The 19,181-nt window shown below is 42.3% G+C and overlaps 1 protein-coding gene across 4 annotated transcripts in view; it reads right to left on the bottom strand.

Annotated features, from left to right (window-relative positions):
- Positions 1-3,477: 3,477 nt before the first annotated feature.
- Positions 3,478-19,181, bottom strand: part of RAP1A (RAP1A, member of RAS oncogene family) — a 69,490-nt gene continuing 53,786 nt past the window's right edge. For all 4 annotated transcript variants that reach the window (XM_066352446.1, XM_066352447.1, XM_066352449.1 and 1 more), the window contains exons 3-8: positions 15,567-15,635; positions 13,588-13,644; positions 12,729-12,869; positions 11,060-11,203; positions 6,859-6,973; positions 3,478-4,167 (exon numbers count right to left, since the gene is read on the bottom strand). In XM_066352446.1, coding sequence (XP_066208543.1) covers positions 6,887-6,973; positions 11,060-11,203; positions 12,729-12,869; positions 13,588-13,644; positions 15,567-15,635 — 498 coding nt within the window. In that variant the 3' untranslated portion in view covers positions 3,478-4,167; positions 6,859-6,886. The remainder of the gene's footprint in view (positions 4,168-6,858; positions 6,974-11,059; positions 11,204-12,728; positions 12,870-13,587; positions 13,645-15,566; positions 15,636-19,181) is intronic.

Genomic DNA, 19,181 nt, shown 5'->3' on the forward strand with positions numbered 1-19,181 from the left:
CACCACTGTGTCTCCAACATGCAGACCAGCACCTGGCACACAGCAGAGCCCGATACATACTTGCCGACAAGCCCGTGATGACCACGCCTTGTTCGCCGCGTATGCCCTGCAAGGACTTCTACAGTGACAAGCACAAGAACTCACACGGTCAAACTTAAAAATAAATGCATTGAAAACAATTCAAAATAAGAGTCACATCACTGCTTCAAATGGGAAGGTTTATTAAGGTTTTGCCTCAAGAGGAACAGCCACGCCCATGCTTCTTAAGAGAAGCAATTAGCAGGAAATGTATGTCACACGTTGGGCCCAGAACCACAGAAGGCCTCTTCTTAACAAGCCAAAGAACTTGCACCCCGCCCCCAACACCCTTTTAAAGCTCTTGTTAATATCTGCAAAATAGAACCCACGCTGCCTTCCCGGAAAACAGAACCAGGTGCCCAGTTCAAAGTCTCCAGCCATTCTTGGCAAGAATATTTAAGCAGAACGTGGCATTAAATAAGTGGATTGCGCATTCAACACACCCACGGGGAAACTGTAGTAAGAAAAGCCCATGCTCAATGCAACGTCTGTACTACGTTTTCAACAGTAACTCGCATTTTTTACATTGTGGGAGAAGAGAAATGCTCAGCGCTGGTGGTTAGACCGCCTCAAAGCTTACATCCCTCCCTCCCTGCCAGATGGGCTCCTTCCAGCACGGACGAGCACCCACACCACTCCGCCCTTCCGAGTCTGGAGCTGAGCCCACACGGGCTATTTCAACATACATTTAAGTAGCACCTTACAGAAGTACAAGACCCAAATAAAACAAACGGTTATTTTACAAGCTGTTTTCCTCCTGCAAATACCTGAGGGCGCCTTCCCCGTTTGGTTTCTGCACACAGACAATTTATAACAGCACATTTTATGTCTTCTAAGGTTCTGTGACGGCTTACACAGGGAAATACGGAGGTAATCTTTACTTCTTTCTGTGCCCTCAGTCCTAAAAACAAAAATCGGACATGTGAACTGACCGACGGACCTGTGAGGATAAGGACGCAGAACAGTTGAAACTTGGCAGGTCCAGAGAATGAAGACCGTTCAGGAGTGGAGAGAAATAGCTCCAGATCAAGTAACCTGTTTTAATAAAGCTGGTAATAAAGCAAAGATCGGTATCTTCCTGAGAATTAACTTTTCCAAGTACACTCTAACTTCAAAGCAGCGGCTGTTTCACTGAGGAGTAACTGGTGGCCGGTTATGGCGGCAGATCGAGGAGCCAAACAGAGATGAGTTCAAAGTCGCAGGGGGGAGAGAGGAGCACACCAACATCCTTGTTTCTCCCAACACTCCTGAGAGAGCTAACCCCGTGGCCACAGGTCAATAAGTTATAGTACTGTTCATATTTGATGACTGCTGGTGTATCCCCTGCCCACTCAGATCGCAAACTCTTGGGGAGGCTTTTGTGCCTCCGTGCGCGGCACGCGGTGTTTACAGAATGGCTTGAGCACCGACTTTTAATCCAATGCTTACAGAAATACTAACTGGTACTGACTCTCCCCCTGGTGGACAGTAAAAGTATAGTTACATAACGTCCTTACTGTTAATTTCTAAAACTAGACTGGGGGAACCACGAAGCCACTGAAGTTGTGTTGTTAGCAGAAAAAAGCTAACTATCATCCGTGACACCAAGTCTCCTTTAAATTATATGATACTCACAGAACCAAAGCTATTATGCTTTAAATACCCACCAATACTAGTATGGTATCAGTTCTTATATATGTATCACATGAGATTCATATAACATGACGGAACGTTTTGAGCTATAAAAATACACCTTGTTTCCAGGCTCCGCCCCCTCCGGAGTCAGGCTGACGAGCTCACACAGGGACAGTATGAGGCACACCCGGCTCACGCTCTGTCAGGTGGGCACCTCTCCACCATGCTCAGTGAGGGCAGACTCCACCGGAGAGAGCAATGCCCTCTCTGATCTCAGCTGCTCCCACTCGGCACACGGGCATTTCCCGTGCCGGTCCTACCTTTCCCGCAAGTGGACTGGACAAGGCGTGACGAAGGAGCCCAGGACCTGTCATCTTTCTCTACCATGTTCTAAATTAGAGGACACTAGTTTCTGCTACTAGTCAAGCAGACAATAAATAAGTTATTCTTCTTTAATGACTTCTATTTAACCTGGTAAATAACTACAGTCTATGTAACAGGTAATATTCAGGAATTTTAACTCATTTGTGAGATGTTTTTCTATGATTTTAAGTCCAAAGGAATGTTTGAGACGCAAGTTTTAAAGGAAGAATGACTTTGGAGGAACTTAAATATGCTACCTCGACCCAGACAGGCTGGCCCTAATGCTCCACTTAAATTTTTTAATTTATTCCATTTATTAGATTTTTGGCCCCTCAATCCCAGACATAAGTATAAGTGGATCAATAGGAGATAAAGTATCAGGTAACTAAGTTTATTAGAAACTCAAAAGAATACAATTTCCAACTTTTCTTTTTCTTTTTTTACATAATACTTGAACATCTTTTCAGGTTGGTCAGAGCTTAGGAGCTGACACTATTTGAATTTCAATGTCATAGCTGATGGGCTGGCTGACCACTCCTGGCGAGTCCCAGCGAAGCAGGAACTCTGTTTCGCACCTGGTTGCTACGAGACAGCATCTAGATCCCTGAGCAATGATTCGGGCTTTCTAGGTCTGGTCTCCTCCTCACATTCGGGGACGAGGCACAGGGTTTCCTAAGCTTGTTTCTTTCCTTCCCCAGCACTGAACCGGCTAACAAGCTGATCTGCTCAATCCCTGTGGAGTACACATAAGTCATGTCACCCTCAGTCCATGTCCTACTTAAGCCCTGTCTTTTGTAAAAAATAGAAAAAACTGGGAAGGAACAGAAAAGCACCACTCTATAGCCAGCTAGTTTTAACTGAGTAATCTTTTCCATACTACTACTGCTATGCTGTCTTATATATAGTCAGAGCAAAGGCCTCTATGCCATTCTTACACCCACTTCCCTCAGTCTTCCATTTATTGTAAAGCAAACTTTAAAAATGTCACATAACATTTCATTGGTGGACTCATCCTCACAAATTTACAACGGCAAAGGGATTCCTCTGATGAGAATACAAGCCATGGAGTAGTTGCAAAAGTTAAACCCTGATACAGTATTAAACTTATCTTTTCACATATAAAAATAATACACCATGGGATATTTTATTAAATAAGGTACAATTTTTAAGATCAAGAGAGAATATACAAAACTATTCTATGTAGTCCAATGTATGTTGCTGTAGAGTAGGAGTAAATATTATATATCTCGAACAGACAGTGCGAGGCCTGTTCTTAGAGAAATCACTGGTTACTTAGGGCTGAAGTCAAGGGCGCTGCAGGCTCCAGGCCAAAAGGGGCTACTTGTTGCATTTTAAATGATGTGGTCATTATAAAATAAAGGCCTTAAATCTATAAACAATAACAAAAACACACAAACCAAATGAAAATGTACTAAAATTTAATCATTCATAAAAGCTGTAATTTAATCTGACAGTAAAACACAAGAAGCAATATTAGAGTTGGTTTAGTATATTATATATTTTAGCTTTGAAAGCCATAGAAATCAGTTATCCCAGTTTTTTTCCTATAAAAGACCCATTTTTCCAAAGCATTATGCACAAACAATTTTAATTAGAATATAATGACAGAATGATAGCTCATAATTTTTAAATATAAAATGAAGTCAATGACTCAAAAAAGTTATCTGCTGTAATGAGTTTGAGGGGAAATTTCATAATCTATATCATTACAGATATAAAGTATAATGGTTCAACATTTTAGTGCTTGACAGGAGGAATCATGATAAAAAGGTCAATATGAAATCATTTGATTATAGTAGCAATATCTAACTTCTGAAATGCATCCATGCTCTTTTGTATAATCATATTAGAGTCAAGTATATTTATTTTCACATCTGTTATAACTGCTATTGCAAAGGAGAAATACTATTGTCTTATTTTCCGAGAGATATACACAGAGCAATTTTTTTTTCCCCAGGGAACTTGTGCAAACCAATATAAGATCTAAATTCTTCACATAATATATAAAACAGGAGAAGCCTCTTCAGATTTATTTTTTGAAGTGGAATGCTGGCACTTTCCAATTAGGCAACAGTTCTTCATTCCTGTAATCTAGAAAGAACATTGAATAGATACAGATAGATATCACATATATGGTTAATCTCTTGATGTCAGAAGATGACAGTAAACAAGCAGGTATCTAATAATACAGAAAGAAACAATGGTTGTTCGTGATCGTTACTGAGAACTAAATTATACTCAAGAGCTCCAGTAATAAGGCAATTTTAAGCTCCCTTTAAAAATGTTTTAAAAGAAGTTTTATTATACTGAGTGTTTTACAATATTTCTGACAGTCCTGCCTATAAAAACAGTGATTGTTTTGTTTTGTTTTGAAAGTTCCTTCCCACTAAAGAACACCACCTGCCTGCAAAAGCTTTCTGTGGGAAACTCTTTCCTCGGCCACCTGACAATCGTATGTATTAGGATTATCACTTTAGTGCAGGTCAGGGCAAGAGATGATACAGGGAAAAGCTGATCCGTATTCAAGGGCAGAAGACTCAAAGTCTAATTGCTCAGCAGAAAAGAATCAGGTTAGAGGAAGAATTTCCCGAAAATGAATTTCTCTCCTAGGTCTTTAAAAGTGGTGCCTGTCAGAAAGAGATGAACACATGTCCAACAATGCTGCCTACAGGCCAAGGCTGAACTGACCTCCTCAAGACTCACACACTTCTACAGAAAACATCTGTCCCGCATCTCAGTACTTTTCCAACGAGATCGACATGGCCCTCAAGTCTGCAATGGGACAGATGTTCTGCATGCGCAGTCCCGACTGCTAGGTGACCTGTTACCCAACACTCAGAGCACAGGGGACGTACTAACCATACTGTAAGTTGAATTACATTGCCAAGCCTAACGATTTATGCAACCAGGATGAAAGTCTTATTTTGAGATCTAGGCCAAGATCTCTTCCCTCTAAGGTAAATCTCACAGTACAGTGCAGGGTGTCTAAGAGTGAATTTTCACAATAGGCCAGGAGATGGCAGCTTTTCCTTTAAAGACAAGTTTAATGACCATTTCTGGGAACGGGAAATGAAACTAGGACCAGCCGACTGAAATGGAGTTAGAATAGTCCACCTCAGAACAGGGACAGAGCCCACACGGTTCCTCCCTTTGCACCCTGACCTATACGCACACCCACCAGCAATTTTAACAACGATCACTTTCAGGAAGCTGATAATTTACTGCTATCAAATCAAAATTTCACTCAGAGCTTAAAGCAATCATTTTGCCAGAAGCTGTCTTTCCTGAATCTGACTCCCAGAGGTGACCCTGTGTCCCCTCCCCCTTTCCCTCTACCTTCTTTTTAAAAAGGGGGTACAACTACTCAGCCGCTTCCCTTAGCATAGAGAGAAACTCATTCACATCTAAGGAAGCACATTTTAGTTAACGTGGCGCTCGGGAAGATGCAGTCTACTACACAGACCTCTGAGACAGGGGGAAGCACAGCCACCTCTCAAGTGGGGACAGTGACTACCTCTTAAGTGGATCAAGTTTACAAATTATGAACCAAGTTTACAAATTACATCATAAGTCCACTACATAAAAATATTCCTTTACGGCATTGCTTATACAGTTGATGAAGAGAAACTGTTTGGGGGGTTTAGATACCTAACTAACGAAACAAACCCCTGGGGTTTCGCCCTGCCCGGCTGCTCGGACGCTGGGGCCAGCCTCCCTCCACTGGGCTCACTGCACGAAGGCTCCTGCGGGGTTTAAAGTCAACTACTGCTTAGAAGCCTCTAGAGAAAACCTCTGAAAGAAGTCGACTCCTACGTGAGCTAGAATGACTCCCTAAACTACAGTGACGTAGGACAAATCCAGCAGAGTGGCTCCAGTTACAGACCCATAGTATTCAATTTGGGAGGAGACAGAACTCCCAAATCACTGGTAGGTGTGTTAGCTGGTACAACTAGCTTGAAAAATATTTTGGCAGTATCTACTAAAGCTGTACACACACACACACACACACACACACACCCCTGGCTATTCCATTCCCAGATACACACCCAACAGAAATGCATGTACACATGCATGAGGACTTATACAAGAATGTGCACAGCAGTCACCCGTGCTAGTTCCCAAAATGAACCTGAACGCCCATCAATAGCAGAATATAGGAACATACTGCTAGTGTGGTCATGTAATAAAGTGAACTACTGCTATATACAACCAGGGTAGTTCTAAAAACAAAACTGCAAATTTTTGAGTAAAAGAAGCCAGACCAAAAAATAATACATATTTTTGTTTATATTAGTTCAAAGAGAGGCAAACTAATCCCTAACCCATGTTGTTAGGATTCAGGGCAGGGGTTCCACTTGGGGAGGAAACACTATTATTGAAATATACGGGTATGTTCACTTTGAAATAATTTACCAAATTCATCAAATGTACACTTAGGCCTTTTGTTTCAGATGAAGCACTGTTCCACTTCAATTTGGAATGAATCTGGGAGTGACCTTGTTGAGCATTCTATTCACTCAACCACTGTTTTCTGAAAACCCGTCTGTGCCAGGCACTGGGGACACAGTGGTGTCCCTCCCTCTGACAGCTCAGACTCCCACGGGGACAGAGACCCAGCTGTCTCCCTTAGGAGATGAACCTATCTACAAGCTAGGTGTCACACTCACAGTTACAGAGCCTGGAAAGGCCCAGACAGGTGCTGCGGGATGCGGCGATGGCTGGGGACAGCTCACAACAAAGCGGGAGGACAGAGAGGCACGCGCTCTGCTCTCAGCAGCTCACCTGGCTCAGAGCTGTGCTTCCTGTGGGTCTAAAGCAGCAGACACGACTTCTTTTTCGGCTTCTTCTTTTCCACTGGTGTTTTCCTATTTATCTGTCTGACCAGGTCATAAAATATCTAAATAAAAACCAGAAAAATGTACTTATTCAACCAACATTTGAGTTCCACAAAACAATCCTGGTTCTGTCAAACATTATTCTGCTCTTGGATTTGAATCTCGCTTTGTCCTAAAGGCAGGTTCCTCAGAAGCCCCAGCTGACTGCTGGTCAGGGTAAGGCAGGGCCTACCCATTTACAACACGGCAAACATACTTGCCCTTAGGCACTCAATGTCAAATTAAGAGAAAGAATGAGTGTGCCTGACCTGTGGGGTGCGGTGGATAAAGTGTCGACCTGGAATGCTGAGGTCGCCAGTTCGAAACCCCGGGCTTGCCGGATCAAGGCACATACGAGAAGCAACTACTATGAGTTGATGCTCTCTGCTCCTCCCCCTGCCTTTCTCTCTCTCTAAAAAAAATCAATAAATAATGTCTTAAAAAATTAGTATAAAATAAGGTAGCAAAGTTATATTCCTCATGGAATCTTCTATGCTTTAAAACCTAATTATAAATAGTTAATGCTCACCTTGAATCTTTGTATTTATTTTTTTAAACTTCCAACTTACAGAAGAGTTGCAAAAATAGTACCAAGAAGTTGTGTCTATTCTTTGCCCAGATTCACCTGTTGTCACATGTACTTACTTGATCACATCTCTCATACACAAACACACACACACACATTCGCTCACTCACTCTCACTTTCCTAGCACAGGTCCCTTCCTAGCAGAGTGCACACTCACTTCCACAGAACAACCACAGCACAGCGATCGCATTCAGGATAGTTAGGCTCTGCGACATCACTGCATCGTCTACAGCAGTATCTGACGCCACAGGGCCAGGGGCCAATGCTGGTCCGCCAGAAATCTGTAATATTCATACATCAGGGCGGTTAACTCTGTCGTGGACTGGCATGGCATACCTGGCGGACTGGAAGTGGTCCACGGACCGGAGGTTGAGAAACACCGATTGACAGTACAAAATCTAACTTTTGCCAGTTATCCCAATAATGTCCTTTATAGTAATCCCTGCCTGCTCCCCAAAAAGGACCCACCTAAGATCACATATTGCATTTAATTTCCTGTCACTTTTAATATTTTAAAATCTAGCCCAGTTTCTCCACCTTTGTCTTTCACGACATTGCCAATTCTGGGGGTGTAAAAAGCTAGTAACTCAATAGAACTTCCCTCAATCTGGGTTTGCCTGATGTTTCTATATGATCAGGGTCATGTCATACATTTTGGCTGGAATAGGACAAAAGAGATACTATGCTGCTCCCAGCACATGATTTTTGCTTGCCCCTTTTTGGTGATGTTAATTTTGGTTCAAGTGAAAAAGAGATGGGGTCTGCGAACTCTGATGGAAGTGACAAATAACATCTGTTAATACATCTTTTGGGTTCATTTCGGATGAAAAATACAAGGTATCAAAGACAAAAGGACAATGTTACTTATTTCACAGAAGCAGATTAATTCTGGAACGTTTATGTGCTTCATTCATAGCGCTATGTATGCCAGAGTCGGAACAAGAGACAGATCAGCCGAATGTGATTCTTTGCTATGAAATGCAAACGTTTATTACTAATGACCTGGAATAGAAACAAATGACCACGACCCTCCTTACTGTTACTCATCTGTAATAAACAGTGCTTTGGGCCCTGGCCGATTGGCTCAGCGGTAGAGCGTCGGCCTGGCGTGCAGGAGTCCCGGGTTCAATTCCTGGCCAGGGCACACAGGAGAGGCGCCCATCTGCTTCTCCACCCCTCCCCCTCTCCTTCCTCTCTGTCTCTCTCTTCCCCTCCCGCAGCCAAGGCTCCATTGGAGCAAAGTTGGCCTGGGCGCTGAGGATGGCTCTATGGCCTCTGCCTCAGGCGCTAGAATGGCTCTGGTTGCAACAGAGCGACACCCCAGAGGGGCAGAGCATCGCCCCCTGGTGGGCATGTCGGGTGGATCCCGGTCGGGCGCATGCAGGAGTCTGTCTGACTGCCTCCCCGTTTCCAGCTTCGGAAAAATGAAAACACAACAACAACAACAACAACAAAAAAACAGTGCTTTGTGGACGTGTATCAAAATCCTCTAGCTGTTAGGAGCACCAGAGGAACAACTGGCCAAATCTAAATATGTACTAAACATGGACTGTGTCATTATCAATTTTCTTGATTTTAATAATTGTATTATGGTTGTATCAGAGAATGTCTTTGGTCTAAGTGTACATAGACTAACATACTTAAGAATAAAGAAGAAGTATATAATCATGGGACAAAATGTTAACTGATGAATCTGGATGAAGGATAAATGGAAATTCTTTTTATGGTTCTTACATCTTTTTAGTAAGTTATCAAAGTAAAACGTTTTCTAAATTATTGGTCTACATTTTTAAAATATACACTCAGATAAAACAACTATTGACTTTTTTAAATGGTCCTAAGATTAAAAAAGAAAAAAACTACTGATTTACCCTAAATTCTATAAATGTGATTATTCACTTTATGTATTTATTTGTTTTTAGAGAGGCAGAAACACTGTCGGAGAAGACTGTCAAAGTCTAGTGCCTAATACAGTGCCATGCAGGCAACACAAGAAATGGAATTCATTAGTTTCTTATATTTTATTTATTTATTTATTTATTTTCTGAAGCTGGAAACGAGGAGAGACAGTCAGACAGACTCCCGCATGCGCCCGACCGGGATCCACCCGGCATGCCCACCAGGGGCAGCGCTCTGCCCACCAGGGGGCGATGCTCTGCCCCTCCGGGGCGTCGCTCTGCCACGACCAGAGCCACTCTAGCGCCTGGGGCAGAGGCCAAGGAGCCATCCCCAGTGCCTGGGCTATCTTTGCTCCAATGGAGCCATGGCTGCGGGAGGGGAAGAGAGAGACAGAGAGGAAGGAGGGGGGGGGGTACAGAAGCAAATGGGCGCTTCTCCTATGTGCCCCGGCCGGGAATCGAACCCGGGTCCCCCGCACGCCAGGCCGACGCTCTACCGCTGAGCCAACCAGCCAGGGCCTAGTTTCTTATTTTTATGTATTCATTAAAATTCGTTTTATCGAAAAAAGTAAGTTTCGACATTCTTGATTATTTGTAAAACAGAAATCTGCAGCCAGTTTAATTTTCCCCCCCTGCTATATATTTAAAGTAATTTGGTCATTTCTAAAGTCAGACAATAGTCTAAATATATTAGACAAATAAAAATGATTACAGAACCGAAGGCCAGAGAGGAACAGCAAGAACACACGACTGTGCTCCCCTGCTCGCTCATGGCCCTCATCCCTGCTGTGCACGAGCTGAGCTCTGACTCATGACCCGGGCTGCTACCAAAGGCAAGCACACCAGCAAGTGAAGCTCATGCACTTCTGGGAAAGGAAAGAAGGTATAAAAATATGCTTACGTCAAAACTAACAAAAGCAAAGGGCATCTCAAGTTTTTGCTTGGTTGGTGGTGGCAGTGGGGATTGCACTCATCTTTTTAGGGACCTAGTAAAACTCTTGGCCTTCACACCCAGGCCGGCAGCTTACTTGTGAAGCATTCCTGTCCACGCCATGCTCTCAAGATAGTGGAGTGCTTAAGTCACGGACAAAAACAGCCCTGTGCACCTGCCGTATCAGGCCGAAAAAAGAGCGAATTACCATACTCAGATTTCTCCCTTTGAGTCATGCAAGAAAGGGAGGCAGGACTCAAAGCACCAAACTCTGTGATACCCACAAGGTAACGTGTTTCTGTATAACCTAAGTTTATTATAATAACAACCCTAATTTTTATGGTTTCCTACTGACTTTACAACCTAGTCATTCATAGCTGCATAATTGTTACAATAAAAGGTTGATGTGACAATTTTCATCTACCACTTTCTGGCATATCGTTTAAAGGCTTAGCAGGATTTTATAAACATTCTTTAACTTAAATTTCCTCTTTGCCAAAAAGGTAAGTATGAACACCCTCATTACAGTCATCGAAGTGATCTTATTCAAGCAAAGGAACATATTTTCTAAGAATTAGTATTTTCTATCAGTTGGTAGAATGAGAACTGTGTGAAAGAATAAATTTTTCTTAAATGGTTTTGGCTGTTAAAGGACACTAAGAAGGCGCTTGCGCTCCTCGTGGCTGTAGATTACCTCATTAACGTTGATCTTTGACTTTGCAGAAGACTCTAAAAAGGCACAGTTACACCACTGTCTTGCTAAATTCTGACCCTGTTCTTTGCCAACTACTCGCTCATCTTCCAGGTCACATTTATTGCCAACCAAAATCATTGGAACCTGTGGGAAGGAAAGCACAGAAAGTGAACACCAACATACTTGTCACTCATCCTTCATAAGTAAGTAGCTCCGTGCCACCAAGTGCAGCGGCTCAGTGAGGACTGCTCGCTTCGCCACGTCTTACAAATAGGTAGGTATGTGCATGTGTGCTGAGGGGAAGACGGTGGACGGAAGGGGGAGAGACAGAAAAATTAGGGCCGAGATCCTACTCCACTGATCTGCTCAGTATTTTAAGACCATAACCCCCAAATCCTCCTGTGGGTGCTAATGACGGCTGAATTCCTGCACTACAGAAGGAATCCTCTGGCTCTAATGGCGGTTACATGATGCAGCTCACAATCCCAGCAAATGCCAGAGCAGTGGCCAGACCAACGGTACCAGCAATGGGGTCCACGTCTACATGTGACAGCCAGGTCTAAAGAGCAGTTTGGGTGAGTCGTTAAGAAAATACAGCCACAAGGCAGTGGTGTCTTCCCTTTTTCTCCACACCAGAAAAGCTGGGCTAAGGGCAGCCACACCCCTACCTCCTGATAAAACAGGATGCTACCACACTGTACAACCTGCTTAGTTCAGAGGAGCCCTGAGAGCAAGGTCAGTGGGGAGGCGGTGGACACTGTACAGAAGAAAGAACTGAAGGGGCGCAGTGGGTCTTGCACCGAACAGACGATTATCAGAGTTAGAGGAAACACAGGCACCTACGCTCCGTCGGCTCAGTCTGTTCCATGGGACGACAGAGTTCAGGGATTTGCATGTAATTGCCTAAAAATCCAGAATTCTCTTAGCTAATTCGTCATGAGAAGGAAGAGAATTATTCATTAGGTTAGGTTGGTCATGAGTCATCTGGTATAAACCCTCCAGCCTATGATATTACCAAAGTTAAAGTCCTGAGCAGATGCACGTGTTCCCATTAATAATGAGAGAGAACACCAAACAGAAAGAAAGGTACAAATGAAATTTTATATCCTAACTTATACAAATGAAAAGGAACTCTCTGTAGTTCAAAACCAAAGTGACCATATAAAATAGACATTTCACCTTTGCAAAAAAGCTCAACAATGACCAAATGAGAATTACAAAACAAAAAAAATTTTTTTAAATATAAAAACCCAGTTGACAAAAACCTTTAACATAATAAAAAGAAATTGTAAGTAAAAAACTATACCGATAGAACTTTAGAAACAGGAACAAATTGTGATGGCTCTTACTAACGGTCTCTGACCGCTGCATCTGACTGAACTACCGCCTCTCCATGCTCAACCCGATCCCACTTCTGCCAACTCTTCCCTGTCTGCTCTGCGTCCTCCTCTCCACGTGCTCACGGCCCACACTGCACTGAGTGCTTTATCATACACGTCCTCCTTTCTAACAGCTCAATAAGCATATAATTTGCAGGTAAATTCAGAAAGTTAAAAATTTTTTTTGGTCCCAGGGGCTCTTTTAGGCATTTGGTAGATATCTTCCAAATGCTCTACTGACAGAAGAAAACAGATACTTTTTATTTGGCTACAGAGAGAAAAATACTTACATCTTCTGTGTCCTTAACCCGTAAAATCTGTTCCCTCAGGTCCTGTAAGTCATTAAACGTGGACTGAGCTGTAATAGAATATACTAGTGCAAACCCTTGGCCATTCTTCATATACAAATCCCTCATCGCTGTAAATTGTTCCTATAATAGAAACATGCAATTATCAACATGGTTTCTTGGGCATGGAACAACTTAAATCAGAATAATCACAAGTAAGCTAATGCGTTTGTTCTGTTTTGTGACAGAGAGAGGGACAGATAGGGACAGATAAGACAGGAAGGGAGAAAGATGAGAAGCATCAATTCTTCATTGCGGCTCCTTAGTTGTTCATTGATTGCTTTCTCATATGTGCCTTGATGGGGAGCTATAGCAGAGCAAGTGACCCCTTGCTCAAGCCAGCGACCACTGGGCTCAAGCCAGTGACCTTGGGGTCATGTCTATGATGCCACACTCAAGTCAGCGACCCACGCTTAAGCTGGTGAGCCCATGCTCAAGCCAGATGGGCCTGTGCTCAAGCCTGCAACCTTGGGGTTTCAAACCTGGGTCCTCTGCATCCCAGTCTGATGCTCTCTCTATCCACTGCACCACCGTCTGGTCAGGCGAGCTACAGCCTTTTTTATTCCATGCTATATCACGACAGTAAACATAAGATGGGATGCATAGTTTCTAGAAACTCCTGAGGTGAACGCTCCTGTTCCCTACTTACATGACTAGGAACAATGACAAACTAGAATTAAAAGGAAAATCTAATTCACCTTAATTTGTTTTTGTGTGATTTAGAAGTAACCGATAATACAGGCAGAAAACCAAGCATGTGTTGTTTCCTGGATCAAATCAAAAAAGGAGAAAGCATCCTTACCGTCCCTGCTGTATCCAGGATTTCGAGCATACACTGTTGGCAATCTACTTCAACTTGCTGGGGGGGGGGGGGGGGGGGCAGAGAGAAAATGAAAAAGTGACATCAAAATGTCAGTCTGTTTCCCCCACCTCTTCGCTCCAAGTGCATATTAACAATTACAGAGCCTTTCCGCAGCTGTCGGCTGTATTGGTCGAGACTAAACTTGTTATTACAATTACAAACAGGAAGTCTTAGCATTTTCTATTACTATTCTAGAAGCCAGGACTGTTAATGCTGAATTTAGATATTTTCTGACCACTGTTAACTCTGTGGAATGATTTTTGTTATTATTAGAAAGCAAATGGTCAAATTCTGTGACTTAAGAAAAAGTGTAACAGGTACAGTTCTAACAGAAAAAAAAATGTATGAAAATATTTATTTATATTACTTTTTCAAAAAAACAAAGCAGATATAACTCAAAATGCAGGAGATCTGGGGGTAAAGAAATTTTGCCAACTTACTGCGTATCAAGGTGTTAAAAGTTTTACTGAAATATATCATATCCCAAATTTAATACATAGGACAATTTTAACGTAAGAGGTAGAGGGACCACAGAGGTGCCAGTGAACAACACTGAACTCATACAGTACTTTAAGAAAAAGGTACTTTTTGGAAAAGCTGTGTGCAGATGGTGAAATTTTATACACTCTGTTCTCCCAGTGTTTGAGAAAAGAAGAGAACATTGGCCTAAAGAAAGTATCAACTCTCAACTGTGTGGGAAATTTTTAATAAAGAAGGGATTAGGAAAGGGGTCCATCTTCTGCATTCCAGGTACAGACCTCTGTAGTTAAAGCCCTAACCAACAACTTATTTGGGGGAAATTTCAGTAATGCAACACTGTCTTCTAAAATTAACTGAAGGACTATTTTTAAACTCCGCTTCTGGGTCAGGTGAGCACCACCGGCAGCCACAAATTCATTGTCCCACCACTTATGGGACAAAGTGGTAACCCGCCAATCTGCAAACGGGCAGATTCAGTGAATAATGAATTAGGCCTGCATTTTCTCAGTGTCTAGAGTACAATTTTGTATCTAATTTGCAGATAATGAAACTGCTCCGCAGTATAGTCTGATGAACTTAATTTCCTATTTGTTGAAAGGTAGATTTAATCCCCCACACACACATATCAGCAGCTGCTGATCTTTCTTATAATACTCTGTCTTGCCCCCACTACCTCCCATAAGATTTGGAAAACAAAATCATAAAAATTCTCCACAATTCTAGCTAGTCTTATAATTAAGTAAAACAGTATTTTTTTTTGTTGCTGATTAACTTTTTCCTTTTAAATAAGCTTTACTTTTTAGATTCACAACAAAACTGGGCAGAAAGTACAGAATTCCCACATACCCTTCTCCCGCCAGCTCCCACTGTCAGCGTCCCACACCGGGGCTGATTCTGTTAGGACCCGTGAACGTACCATGGCAACGCACCATTACCATGCCAAGTCCAGGGTTCACCCACAGCCCAGTCCTGGTGTTGTTCATTCTATGGGCTGGGACAAAAGCCTGACCTGTGTCTACCACTGCCGTGTCATACAGGATCCAACAACTAGTATCTTAGTCTAAAGATGAAATATGTTTCAAGTTATTATATAACCAAATTTAAAGAAAAACTTTCAGTCACTGGAAAACTTCAAGCATAAAAGTGATCTTAATTTTATTTAACAAAACGTACATCATAAATATACCTACGAATTTATATGCAATTTTTCTACATTAAAAGTATTCTCCACCAGGAAAATGAGTAAATTAAAGAGTAGATTACTCATCTCTCTGTAGCTAAGTAGTATTTAACAAGAAATAGTTTGTGTTGGCGAAAAACAGATACAGAACGTTTGTATCATTTCTCAAAACTATTTTTAAAAAAGCAATTCCATGGATCGAGTTTGAATGTCATAAGAAACTACTTGTGAGCATGCGCACACAAGTGCCACATTTTACCTTTCTGTAGGAATCTTCTATCGTTGGGTCATATTTTTCAACAAAAATTCCCTGAACAAACTGAACTGTCTAAAAAAAAAAAAGAAGGCAGAGAAAAGTTAAAGACTTAAAAGAAAAATCAACCCCTCTAAATGCTACTTAACCTCACAATATGGTGAAGATTAAATGAAACGACATGAAAATTCTGGGTACACATGCAAACACAACGAATGATTATTTTTCAATATAAGGACAAGTTGATAAGAGTCTACTTATTATGAAAGAAGGTGGTCGTGTCAATCTGTCAGCAATGCTGCAGCTGACATTACATTGTTAATTACTCTTTAAGTTTTAAATACAACAAAGATACAAATAAGGACATAGATTTTAATTTATTAAAAAAATAAAAATTATTAGTAAACTCCTATTACTCCTCTAAGTATCTATAATAACTTTTATATCAGGCTCTCAAAGGCGACAAACTAAAGGTTCTAAATTTTAAAGTCTTGAACCAGTCCTTCTAATTCTGGGGAAAAGAGAACAGGGAATTAAAACGCATTGACTTTATTAGGTTTACAATCGCATTCACATTCCACGTTTACGCCAGGTGTTCTTCCCTTTGCCAGCTGGGATTCAAACATATACTGTCCTGATTCCAAAGCCTTACTCTTTCATCAGAAAATGGTGCCTGCAAATCTTTTTCAGATTATCTACTTTCATCTCTAGGATTTCTGTAAACTCAGACTAGAAACTAGGTATTTTTTCACTTGACAAATGACAAGAAGTAGAGACGATGATCGTGAAATACTTCCTGGGCAGCTTTACAACAGGACCTGGTCCATTATTGCCTAAAAACAAGGGTAAGCAGGTGGGCTGAGGCCATCCACACTTAAGTTCCCAAAGGAGCATTTTATACATGATTTTAGCTTCAGCGAAACAGATTAACTTGAATATAGTAAACTTCAAACGTCTTTCTCCCACTAAGCCGCTAGTCTTCAAAGGAAACTCAGGATCTAATTATACCAAGAACTTTATTTTTATCAAGGATATTTAATCCCTCATCTTCTTAGTACTACATATAATTTAAATATGAAAACTTCCTCATGTGCTTAGACTAAAGCAGAGGCTCTCAAAATATGCTTCAGGGCAGAGGTTTAGGAAAAACTTGTTTTCCTAATAATACTATAACACACTCTCATGGGGTTTTCTTTTTTTTTTTTTCCTTTAAAAAAAATTTTTTTAAGACTTTATTTATTCATTTTAGAGAGAAGAGAAGGAGGAGAAAGAGAGAGAGAGAAGGGAGGAGCAGGAAGCATCAACTCCTATATGTGCCTTGACCAGGTAATCCCAGGGTTTTGAACCGGCGACCTCAGCATTCCAGGTCGACGCTTTATCCACTGCGCCACCACAGGTCAGGCTCTCTCATGGGGTTTTTCAAAGGGCACATACAGTATATAACACACGCAAGAAAAGGATGCAGAAGCAGGTGTGGGAAGCCAATGCTTTCTACAAGCCAGCTGTTAAAGAGACTTGCAAAAAATACAAAGCCACACCTCTCACTCCTTTCTCACAAAAGCCAACTTTAACTCCTTCCCTGAATCTCACCCTCTCCATGCTCAGGGACATCCTGTTCGTTGGTTCGTTCATTCATTCATTTATCCAGACTTGTGCATTAATCCTTTAGTCTTCCTGCTGGGTCCTCTGCTTCCTCTCTCGCCTCTTGTCTTTTTCGTAACACTGACTCCCTTCTCCTAGAGCCCCTTTTCCTTTGCTCTGGATCACTGTCTACACCACACCAGCATGCTCCGCATACGGCCCCCTGAGGCCATTTATCCGGCCCCCACCGCACTTCCGGAAGGGGCACCTCTTTCATTGGTGGTCAGTGAGAGGAGCATAGTTCCCATTGAAATACTGGTCAGTTTGTTGATTTAAATTTACTTGTTCTTTATTTTAAATATTGTATTTGTTCCCGTTTTGTTTACTTTAAAATAAGATATGTGCAGTGTGCATAGGTATTTGTTCATAGTTTTTTTTTTATAGTCCGGCCCTCCAACGGTCTGAAGGACAGTGAACTGGCCCCCTGGGTAAAAAGTCTGGGGACCCCTGCTCTAGCATCTCCCAACTTGAAATAAAAACCTCCGGAACTCCATGATCCCTCCAGCCTTTGCCCCTCACTCTGCCCCCTCTTGCACTCAAACGTCTTCAGTGGTCTCCACAGCGGCCCCACCACCTGGGCTGTTTCCTCCTAGCACCGCCCCCTCCGGGACGGCTATGCCGCCCCCGCGTCCTGAAGCTGCTTTTGCCAAGTCCAGCCCTGCCGTGTTCCCTGATCTGTTCCCTCTGCTCCCCGAGTTCTGCGCATCAAGTGAAGACACTTCTTCACATTCCAGTACGAGATGCATTTTTCTATGCTGAATCCTTCGGTTCCACCTACTTTGAAGGCTTGAGAGGTCCTCAGCCCAGTCCTGACTCCTCTTCTCTCTCTAGACAACCTTCTTTATTTCTATGGATTTTTATTTTTAATTATTTTATTTTCAAAAAGGTAATTCACTGACATAGGATAAAGTGCAAAAGAGTGTGCAGTGGAAACTAACCTCCCTACCGCCTTTGCTCCCAGTGACCCAACCCCGCTCCCAGGGAAGTGACGCTCATCTGTACTCATCTAACCTCGCAGGGATGGCCTGTGCATTTCATCTCTCTCCCCTCATTCTCTCTTTCTTATGAAACACAAATTGTTGTCTACTCTGGTACCTTTTCCTCCCTAAATAATGCATCTTGAATATCATTATATATCTATTCACATAGAGTGACTATGTTCTTTTTAACAGTTATATAGTAGTCTATTCAAAATATGTATTAAAGACTTCCTTGACTAGCCCCTACTGGTAGGCATTAGGCCGTTTCCAAGCTCTCGCCACTGCACAGGGTGCTGCAACGGGTACCCTGACCCTGCCATTTTGTGACCTTTGCAGGGAGTAAATTTCAGATAGGGACTTGCTGAACTGAACATCACATGCATTTAAAATGACATTTCTCAAGTATTTACCAGAGAGGTACTAATTTATACTCCTAATAGGAACTTAATTCTCATGAAATTAAGTACCAATGACATATGCGTAGCACCCCAAATTATATCACTAGTCTCTCTTCTAAGCTATCTTGAGGATCTATTTGTTTATTTGATATATTTACTCAAATAGCTCACAAATGTCAAATCGGACACGGCTTGATGTCCACTGTAACCTGCTCACTCTATGTGTTTTCCTTCTATTTCAATGGTCCGTCCATACACTTAGCAGCTCAGCTGGAGCCCCGAGAGTCACCCTGACAGCCCCTGCTCCCCTAGTCCCCCATCAACCCAGCATGCAGTGATGTCCGTTCACCTCCCACTTCGGTCTCAGACCCGAGAGTCGCCCTGACAGCCCCTGCTCCCCTAGTCCCCCACCAACCCAGCATGCAGTGATGTCCGTTCACCTCCCACTTCAGTCTCAGAACAGCTCCTTCTCTCTTCTTTGCTGCCATGGCCCCAGTATGTTTCCACAAACAACAGCCGGTGAACCACGTTAACTCTCAACTCGCCCCCCCCCCCACATACTCGGCCTCCTCTTGTCTAAATTACTCTACACAGAGCATTCC

Source organism: Saccopteryx leptura, chromosome 11, assembly GCF_036850995.1.
Source record: "Saccopteryx leptura isolate mSacLep1 chromosome 11, mSacLep1_pri_phased_curated, whole genome shotgun sequence".
Taxonomy (NCBI): Eukaryota; Metazoa; Chordata; class Mammalia; order Chiroptera; family Emballonuridae; genus Saccopteryx; species Saccopteryx leptura.